The sequence below is a fragment of the Betta splendens genome, chromosome 2 (assembly GCF_900634795.4).
Source record: "Betta splendens chromosome 2, fBetSpl5.4, whole genome shotgun sequence".
In the NCBI taxonomy this organism is placed as follows: domain Eukaryota; kingdom Metazoa; phylum Chordata; class Actinopteri; order Anabantiformes; family Osphronemidae; genus Betta; species Betta splendens.
The window spans coordinates 9,944,304-9,954,875 of NC_040882.2; the positions used below are offsets into that span (position 1 = coordinate 9,944,304).

The 10,572-nt window shown below is 45.9% G+C and overlaps 1 protein-coding gene across 1 annotated transcript; it reads right to left on the minus strand.

The window, feature by feature from the left end:
• Positions 1–4,905: 4,905 nt before the first annotated feature.
• Positions 4,906–9,390, minus strand: LOC114851212 (kelch-like protein 41b). Its single transcript, XM_029142895.3, has 6 exons — positions 8,170–9,390; positions 7,128–7,285; positions 6,638–6,745; positions 5,726–5,911; positions 5,434–5,580; positions 4,906–5,324 (listed from the first exon to the last, which is right to left on the minus strand). The coding sequence occupies exons 1-6, from the start codon at positions 9,271–9,273 to the stop codon at positions 5,213–5,215; spliced, it is 1,815 nt and encodes a 604-aa protein (XP_028998728.1). The 5' UTR covers positions 9,274–9,390; the 3' UTR covers positions 4,906–5,212.
• Between the last annotated feature and the right edge of the window lie 1,182 nt (positions 9,391–10,572).

Genomic DNA, 10,572 nt, shown 5'->3' on the forward strand with positions numbered 1-10,572 from the left:
TAGGACATTGATCACAGGCTCTTTGCTTCCAGATTGATCATTTAAAGTTCAATTGACCATGACTCTGGCGGAGCAGAAAATAGAAGGAACCCAGCGGCTTGTTGAATGCCTTTTCCTCCATAATCTGACAAACAGCTCAACTGGCATTTCCATTTTCCCTCCACTAAGAAAAAAAACCAAGAGCTGTTTTGTCATCATCAGACTCCTAGATGCTGGGCGGCGAAGCCAGTGCTTCATATTAACATCCTTTGCTGGAAAACCGCAGTTTTAATAAGCACTTCCCAGCCGCCCTACGCAGGCGTTTTGTTCATGAGGAGGAGAATGAAGATGAGGAGGAGATCAGTCAGGAGGCAGAGAAGGAAATGTCTATGTCCACAGACCAAAATAGCCTTTCCTACCCGGCTGCAGCCTCTTCTGCTCTCACGGCTTGTAACCGGGAAAGACTAGAGTGATATAAGCCTATAATAATGACACTAAGGGAGGATTACTGATCGATTTTTGCATGTAGTCCTGTTTTTCAAGGCCCTTTGGTCTTTTGGTTGTCAGCGCTCACTGTGCGAGAACACGGAGATCAGTATGTGTGCTTTCAAAATGAGAAATCTGCTGACTGCCTTGTTAGCTCATGGGGAGCCTGAATCTCTGCACAGAGGCGACTCCCGCTCCTCTACAGTGTCTTTCACAGATCAGTAGCTGCAGGAGGTGTTGTTGGGCTGTAAAATAATTTTATCACGTGTCGGCGACGCAGATGCAGCATGATGACTGAAACGGCCTTCATGGTCCCTCTTTTTCATTTCAGCCATTTCTGAGGTATTTGTGAACGATGCGAACGTATGAATGTGGTAAATGGCTGAGCACAGAGCTGTGGTGATGATGTCACACGACTCCAGCTGTAAGCAGGCCACACAGCAGCTGATGTGGGGGGAATCACAGTTGAGGACTTTTACTGTACGTGATACAGTAACTGCAACCAAAGGAGGATTGAATGATGATTCCCTTGAAGACATTGTCCCTAAGTTGACACAGTAGTTAGTTCATCCTAAATCAAAGACACCAATCAGTCTATATTGTCAAAAGGTTTTCATTTTCAAGGCAATCTGGGAATAGAAATGTTATATCTTTTGACTTTTGCAAAAAGCACCTGGACAGATTAAATTTCATACTAGCACAAGCAAAACATAATTGACACCCGAAGCTCTAAAATCAAGGAGGAACTAAACATACCTTTGTCAAAGAATTTGGATGCTATTAATTTATCACGGTTTCCAGGCTTTGTCAGTCAGGAAGACCGTGTAGTGAAACAGTGGAAGAACATACGTTCAGTAAGGAATGACAGCACTCTGACATTCACGGTAAAGCTACTCGTGCACAACGTGGCAGGCAGGCTTTATGTGATGCAGTTGCGTTTTATGCTAAACTTGTTACTATGGTAACAAGATCGCAATGCTAAAATGTGGATGTCGTGAAGATAGTGAGAGTTCTCTGGGCAGAGTTTAGCACGTGGCGACAAAAAACTAGAGCTGAGACTAAGAGGAAAAGGTTCAGAGCCAGAAGCTTGATTGATTTCAAGCTGATGTGGCAGGTGGGAAAAGTCACAAGAACATTTCCATAGACCGAAAAATGGACGTTTATATATAGGTACAACTCAACATATTCGAATGTTTTACATACAGTAAAAAGGTCATGTATTAGTTAATGTTATGATGTGGGCAAAGGTCTTACTTAACATGGAAATGTGAACTTACTGTTCATTATGTTTGAGTTATGTGCCAGAGTTAAAGTGCAGAATAAAGCTGCTCTGTGTCCAGGTTTGTCTCATACATCCGCGTTTATCTCTGTACGTTCTCTGAGTCTGTTTAAATGCTTTTCCTCACACTAGCTGAAAAGAATTCAGTGTTTGTGACACTATAAGGTCCATATAATTGTTCTTTCTCTAGACATCTGCTTCCTTAAGTCAAAACAGAGACGGGCACTGATAACTGGATCAGTGAGGGAGGAGCTGAACAGCGCTGGTTCTCCAACATGGGAGGAAGAGCACAAGGACAAACATCAGGCGCCTGAAGGTCATGTTTCCAGAAATTCATCCTTTAATCGTGAAATCATTGTGTCATTTTATGGAGCTTGGTGCAAATTTGAGTTGTTTGACGTGTCAATTGTTAATTTGCAGGTATTCCAATGTAATTCTGATCACAGGTTTGACGAATAAATCCCTGGTTCCTGCACTGGCTCTGTAGTTGTTCACTACGTGAAGGGCAGAATCTGTAAAATAATTTGTCCCCTACAATTGACTTCACAGTTTTGACAGCAAGAGCCTCCGCATTAATTTCGCTTGTTTTGCGTCTCCTAGGTGGGTTTGAGAGAAATGTTTTAGACTTCAGCCCCCTCAAAATAAAAATGCCATCACCTAACGTAAGGCAGCACGGTCCCCTGGGAAATCAATCCATGCACTTATTGTTTGTGGTTAGCACACGACGAAGGAACTACAGCTGTCACATCTACAGCATGCGTTTGTGTGAGTCCAAGGGCTCGTTCACCTTCTGCCAAAGCTATGGTAGCGAAGTCAAACAAGGCCAGCACAGTTTTCATGCATATGTATGTTAATGCAAACACTGTGATGCTTCATGCCTCTGTTTATGCACTCGAACAGAGCTAGGTCCAAGCGTCCGGCCAGAGGTCTGCACAAAACATCCATTCACACCATTGGCAGAGTGTGAAATGGATGACGGCAACGTCTCTTTGCTCACGCTGAAGTTCTAGTTGCTAATGTCTGTGTGGCTCCAGCACACGAGGTCAAGAACACATATAAAGCAACAGCAAAGAGGCTCAGATACTCTCTGTGTGTCACCGTGACTCTTAAAGTGCGAGCAGCCATGTTTAAAAACCGGTCCAGCTTCAAAGTTTTGGAACGCGCTGCGCAAACGCTGAATGTATTTCTGGCTCTAACAGACACTTGGAGCTGCATAAATCCGCCGCTTCCCGTGAAGCGTTGCAATTTGCAGTTCTTTGCGGTGAATAGTTCCGGAGGACTGTACTGTGCATGTTTGTGGGGTGAGGGGAAATAGGTTATAAGCCGTCACTCCCTCCGCTGTCACGTCACTGTCAGCAGCAATTACTGCTTGAAGAGGGGAAGGAGAAGCAGGGAATGAAACTCAGAGGTGAGAAGACAAAGAAAGAAACAAACAATCAGACAAACTCAGTGGGAAAGGAGCAAACAACATTTTCCACTTTCCTCGTCAACGGTGTGATTTTTTTGAAAGCCTCTCCTGATGTGACAGGGCCCATGGCTGCCTGACTCCATGCTGTCAGTGCATTCTGCTCTCATTATGAATATGAGGGAATGTGTGAGATGTCATATTGCACATACCATGAGCACTCTGATCTCCCAACGCAGGAACCTGCACTCATTAAAGTGCTTGTATTTGTAGAAACGCACAAAGCTGGTGCGAAGCCTAATTCCGCCGTGCAGCGTTGAACAGGACAGGTTCTTCTACCCACCTGTGGTTGTTCCCAGCTGTGCTCCGTCCAATCATCCCGTCCCGTTTTTTTTTTTTTGTTTTTTCATATGTGCTTGTCTTCTTGCTTTCTATCACCCCTTCTCTCGCGGTCCTTCACACCCACACACCCATGGGGGAAAGACTGGCACAGCGTTCTTTTTATGAGCACCATCTTCCCTGTGTCATGTTTCTGCATACCACCCCTCTCTCAACAATCAAACAAACCCTAAAACAAACAAACTAACAAAAGACATTAGTTTCATTTCCAGCGACATATTCGCTTGTCTTTTATTTTGAAAAATGCCTCTTTTCATATATGTGACAACCAGGCTTTCAATTACTGTAAGTCTCCAGGAAAGTGATTTTAATTAATTTAGTAATTACATTTTACTAATTTAATATGAATTGCTAATGAGATTGGTGAAGCTGAACCAAACTACAATACAGTAGTTTCCAGACGAATTTAACAAAACAGCAACAAAAAGTGGCAGGATTTGCTTACAGTTCTCTATGGCTTTTGTGGATGTTCACTGTAGCAGCCTTAACCTCTTAACCTCTACAGCGTTGTCAAGATGTACTGTACAGCAATATGGAGAATGGATGGGTGCGAGAACAAGCTTAAAACATACAGGCAAAGACAAACAAACAGCAGTACTTTGTCACCCACGGATAAAACAACCTGAAATTTAAAAAATTATATTCAAGCATAGCAGCCATGAATGTTGATTTATGTAACATCTTGTAATATATATACAGTATTAGTTCACTATATCCCTCAATAGGTGTAATTGTTACAGCACAACTTACCTGTCACTTTATTATTAACTATTTTTTGGTATATTTGTCTAGTTTGGCCTTTTCTGTCATTTTCTTCCTTTCTGTTTAACTGTTTGCAGTAAATATTTCACGCATACAGTAATTGACTCTATATTTACAGTTTGTTCATCATCAAAGCTTTTTATTTGACATTACCTGTCATCGCTCTTCACAGCAGGCAGGACAGAAGAAATTGTAGAAGTTGTAGAAATGCACTTTGCTAACTCCTAACTATTACTACTGTATTTATTTTAAGTGTCAATGTTTGTACCTGACATTTTAGACTTTTGTTTTGATGCAGTGCGGAGGTGCAGTGACATTATTTCCCGAGCCATTATCCTGTAATGCAAGTGTTAAAAAATGGTGTAAACAGCCATGATTCAGCATGAATATATTGCATAGAGAGTCATGTTTGGGATTTTAATGTGTTTGCTGGACAGAAACACGCCCACGATTAGCCGCGTTCCGCTTCCCTATTTTAACTCCAGCAACAGAGGCTAGAGCTGCACGTCCCGTCTCCTCCCGCTGGTGCTCAGCACGTGGAGGGAGCCTCCGTAATGTCACATTTCTGTAGATCAGACAACGTCAAGCAGCGCAGGAAGATTACAAATGTTTATTTTACAAAAGAAGAGCTAGAAACGATGTAAACAGAGCTTCATAGATCAATCTAAATGGTGGCTTCGTTTTAAAATGCTGCGGGGATGGTTCACTCTTAGATGCAGCGGCAGAACCAAGTGTTTGTAGTACAGATAAAAATCAGAGAAAGTGTAATGTCAAAGATCAACTCAGCACACAGGCATCGGAGTGTAGAGGATGAGACAGAGGCAGCTCGCCTGGGGGTGTCAGTAGGTGTTGATGGCGAGGGGGGGGGGGGTTAAGAATCACAGGGAGAAAAAGGCTTCTGTCTACAGTTTGGGCATCCTGGCGGCGTTGAGGCGCATGGACACACAGGACGAACCGGCAGCGTAACGCATCTCCCTCAGCATACCACTCCACTGCTTCTTATCGTCCTCGAACCTGAGGACACACACACACACACACACACACACACACACACACACAGGTGAGTCATCGGCAGCGATGGCCGTTGCCGGGGGAAACATTTTAGTTCGGGTCCCGTACTTACTGCCAGACATCAGTGACCTCTGTGGGAGCCACCTCCTTGTTCTCCATCTCCACCATAGCGAAGCCGCCCACAGCGTAGAGGGAGCCGCCGTTGCTCACCAGGTTGATGGAGCTCCTCTCCTGGGGGAACTCCACGAAGGGCTCCCACCTGAGAAGGCAGCGTTACAGAAAGGTCACGGGTGAGGCGCAGCGCTGTCCTGTCTGTAGGTTCTGTCCATTCGTGGTGTATAGGAAACCCTGAACACTGACTATTATTATTAACGAAACAAAACTGCATTCAAAGTCACTCGTACTTGTGCGTCGTGAAGTCAAAGGCTTCGCACGTGGCAGTGAGGCCGTCCTCGTTGACCCCTCCGGCCACCACAATCTTGCCGTTGTGGATGGTGGCGCCGAACATGGCTCTGGGCGTCTTCATGGCTGCCAGCTCCCTCCACTCGGACTGCTTGTGGTTGTACACAAACACCTTGTTCAGCGCTTTGCTGCGGAGACGAGAAGAATTTGCTGATGATGTGTGCGCGTGATGTGTCGTCGCAACTGAAAGAGACAACGCGAGCTGACAATGCGTTTCAGCATGAAGCATCTAATCAAATCAACTGAATCTCTTAAAACTCTTAATTTAATATAACCTGGTTAATATCGTGTGTTTTCCTTCCTGCGTGTTTGAAGAGAAGCCGCATTAATCAGATTTCCTCTTCCTTTCACATCCTTCCTTTTGTGGCAGCATTAATGGTTTCCTCCCTGATTGATTAGCTGCACGCTGCGTTCAAACACTCGCTGTAATGACGGCTTTCTTGAAACACAGACGCAGATGAAAGTCTGTGCAGCGCAAACACACCTGTTACGGCTTAATAATTAACACAGTGGTCCACTGGCAGCTGCCGAGTATCAAGACACACGTGAATTGGCCTAGGAGATCTGAAATTAAATGAAATCCCATCTTCTCCGGACCTTTTATGTTTTATTTATGTGATATTGAAGGTCCCAGCATGTTACGCTCGATGTTTGGCTTTCAGACACAGAAACTAAGCAGCGCTTGTGTCCCGGCTGTAAAGTGTCCAGGACCAGGCTTTTCCATTATTGCAGCAGTCGTGACCTGCAGCACAGTAAGTGTCGTCTGCGTCGGGCGGCGCTGCCCTGCGGCCGGGCCGGATGACGGAGCGCGAACAGCTGCAGGTGCCCTCACGTGCACATGCTCACGCACTCACTTGTCATCTGTTTTTCCTCCGATGCAGTAGACGGCTCCTTTGTGGGAGATGACAGCGTGGCCGTGGATCTTCAGTGGGAGCTTTTTGGTCTCGGTCCACTTCATTTTCCTAAACAGAGGATGTTTAAGTCTTGGTTTGAAACCAGGTGAACACATTTGATGGTGTTTGGAGGCTGCTGCTGTCTCACTCAGACCCTCAGACACGTGTCTGGCAGGACTAAATCAACCTGGAGGTTCTGACAGCAAATTAAGGAAACACAGCTGTATAATTACTGAAGAAACACCCGAGTTGATTAAGATGGTGCGATCACATCAAACCACAAATAATTACGTCTAAGCATCGTGTTTCTTTTTAACGTTGCTTAAAGGAAACAATTCTGTTGATCTCCGGAGCTCAATTATCACCTGACATCTTGAAACATCAACAGACAGACTCAGACTCAGACGGAGATGGAGAATGTGAAAGCCAAGAGGCAAGTAATAGCACTAACTCGACATCGTAGCACAGGACGGAGTCCAGGGACTCGTTGGTCTGCAGGTCTTTCCCGGCCACGGCAAACAGCAGGTTCTCGCTCTCTCCGATGTTGAAGAGGCACCGTGGAGAAGGCATGGGCGGCATGGCCACCCAGTCAGAGGTCAGAGGATCCAACTGTGTTAAAAGATGGAGGAGAGTGGAGGAAGCCCCCTCTTAGCACCCTTTAGCTCTTTATCTTCCCATAAAGCAGGGATGACTCACAGAAGTGTATTGATTATGCTGTAAAACGTCAGTATTCAAGGCCAGGATCACTGCATAGTGATGGGCAACGTGGGAAACGTAATCCACTAGCTGCTGCCAGCAATAATGAATGTCAACATGTTCTGACTTTTCCTCTGAATCCTTTATGGTTTGAGATTCATAAAACCAGCCTATTCATATCTGTTGTTGCCATAGCTAACATAGCTAATGCTAACACCGTGTTACATAATTTACCACTTATACATTAATAGAATTATAATAGAAGATGTTGGGAAATACCATTAATAGTTGTCTTCTTGACACCCCCCATGTCTGTATGTTAAATATAGAACTGAGCTGAACTGAAAACCTGCCTGTGACTGTCGCAGCCCACGGGAACCAATGCACATACTTTGAATAATTAATCAGTCATTTATTAATTCAACCAATGCGCCTGTTCAGATCATCCACTGCTGGATGTTTCTCCTGCTTCAGGTTTTTGAGTTTATGAGGTTTTAACATTTAACATTTTCAGGAAAAGTGTGAATTTCGATTGCGGCTGATTCTCAGGTATGTGTATCATCATAAGAGGTTTCACCATTTGGCTTAAAACGCACAGAACTGCTCACACCAGCTAAAAATAACTTATCAACAAAGTGTTGGCAAAATGGCTGCACGCAACGTGGGCAACGGCTGAATAAAATATACAAAAATGATTCTGCCAAAGTGGGTTTAGGCCATTTGAGCTCAGTTCTTCTTGTTCAGCAGATTCCCTAATAATAAGGGAGTCAAATGATTTCCGGTGAAACGCTACTCACCAAGTAGACGTAACACTGCAGAGGCACGTCCTTATTTTCCTCGTCCACGAAGAGTCCACCGATGATGTACAGCTGGTTCCTCTGCGTCACCAGGCTGACGTGGTTGCGGGGCAGCTGCTCCGACATGGCCGCCAGGAAGCATTCGTTCTCGCTCACGTCATACGCAACCGCCGCCGTGTCGTTGATCATGAGGATGAAGTCCCGCGCATACATGCCGTGTCTGCGGTTGTCGTTCAGGAAGCCGGGGAACAGGCTGTCCTCCTCCTCGGCCCCTTCCTTATCTTCACCCTCCTTCCTCGCGGGTTTGTCTGGGAGCTTCCCCTTGTAGGCATCCCTGACGACCTGGATCGTCTTCTGAAGCTCCGGGTCAGCCTTGATGATGTCATCCGTCTCCACTCTGTCCTTGAAATACTTCTCCGGCAGAAGACGGAAGCGAATGCAGTTGAACGCGTCCTTCAGGACCTTGACGCGCTTGTCCCTGTCGTGGCGGACCCAGGACATGACTGCCTCAAACACCAGCTCCTCCTTCTCCACGTTCAGCGAGTCCCCGCCGATCACGGCAAACAGTTCGTGGGGCGCGAGCTTGAGGAACTCCTCGCCTTTGTGCAGGAGCTCGAAGCGGTCTGCGATGTAGTTGCGCGCGGCCACCGCCAGCCTGGGGCAGCTGAGCACCAGGCCCATCCTGAAAATGGCCATGCAGTTGGCCAGAGACAGCTTCTTCTGAAGGTAGTTGACGCAAACGGTGAAGACGGAAGGAATCTGGAACCTGTTCGCTACAGCGATTATGTCCTGCACGTTATCGTCATTGAGGTCGATCTCGGCAGAATAGAGGTACTGGATGATCAAGTCCAGGGTGGAGGGGTTGACATCCTCCAAGATCACCTCTTTGGTGTTCTCCACCTCCTTCCCATCCTCTGTGAAGAAAATCTCCCTGAAATAGGGACTGCAGGCAGCCATGATCAGCCGATGGCAAGGAAAGCTGCGGTCACCTACCTTCAGGGTGCAGTCCACAAACTTGTTCTCATTCAGAAGCTCCTTCAGCCCATCCTGGAGCAGGGTGCTCTGAAACAGACGCAGCTCCTCCTTGATGGCGTTGGGGTCCATGGTGAGTGGGAGGTGAAACGGCGGGTGATCCGAAGGGTTTGTGGAAGAGGAAAGAGCCGTTGGACGCGAGTCCTTTGGGCAGTCGGTCCTGGCTGGAAAAGGCAGAGCAGAGGAAAGGGTCCCGGTGTGAAGCCCCTGCAATTTAATCCTGCCCCGGCCTAAATATAGCTCCTCTGCCCCCTGCCCGCTGCAGCTCCGGTGGAATCCGACTGGGCCGGATCACAGAGCAGCGCAGGCCTCGGCCCGAGCAGCTGCTGTCGCAGACTGAAGGAAGCAACTGGGCTGGAGATATGCCACCATGATTCAGCTCGCACAGTGTCATGTGTCCGGCTAATAGTGGAGACAATGCACACAAAGCTCTCGAAAGGCCGCACGTATGACTTGAGGATATTTAGAGCGAGCGCCGTCACGTGTAAAACATGAAGATCTTAGTTTCAGATTATGTCTTATGACAGTAAATCTGTTTGTTTCTGCTTCGTAGGTCACATCTAACAGTAAAAACAAAGTACTTATTGGAGTAACTCAGTCTGAATCTGAAACAAGCAAACATTTTTGAAAATACAAGAGTATAAATTAAAGTAGTTATAGTTATGTTTGGAACGCTTAAGCACTAAAATCTAAGTCACTAGAAAGTTTTATCACAAAACTGCAATATTTAAGAGGGCAAAAGCTAAAAATGGAGCAGAGACGTTTGAGTAAAGCAGCTGTGAACAGAAACAGGTGACAACCACTCACCAATCAGCAGAACTCAGCCTTGTCCTTATTGGGTGTATTATTGTCCAGCTGCTTGTGTCTGTGAGAGTGTGTGCGTGTTTCCATTAAACACACACTTTCAATCACCGGGATAATAACACTTTTTCACTGCAATTTCCATTTTCTTTTAGATAAGTGGTGTCAATTTGCACGGAGCGCTTTTTCGCCATGACTGCGTCTGTTTCAGTACAAAACGTCAAATGTGTCTGGATCGATAGGCTCATATAGTGGTAAGTCCTATTTCTGTGGCCTGATAGAGTGTGAGTTAGGTAATGTGTCTCCCGTGGGTAGCACTAAAGATAGATCATACTCCTCTCGTCCAACGTGTAATTTAAGCAGAAGGGTAGAGCGCAGGAAACGCTGCCCTCCTCCTCAAACCTCAGCGGCTCAAGCAAGATGCACAGAAACATGTTTTACAAATGTTTGTTCTTGTTGTTGTAATATTTAGGGACTGTGTAAAAATGACCGGCCTCATTATAAAAGAACACCAGTGCCAGCAGTATTAAATTGATTTTGAGGAAAAATGAAATGCCAAACTGGGCAAAA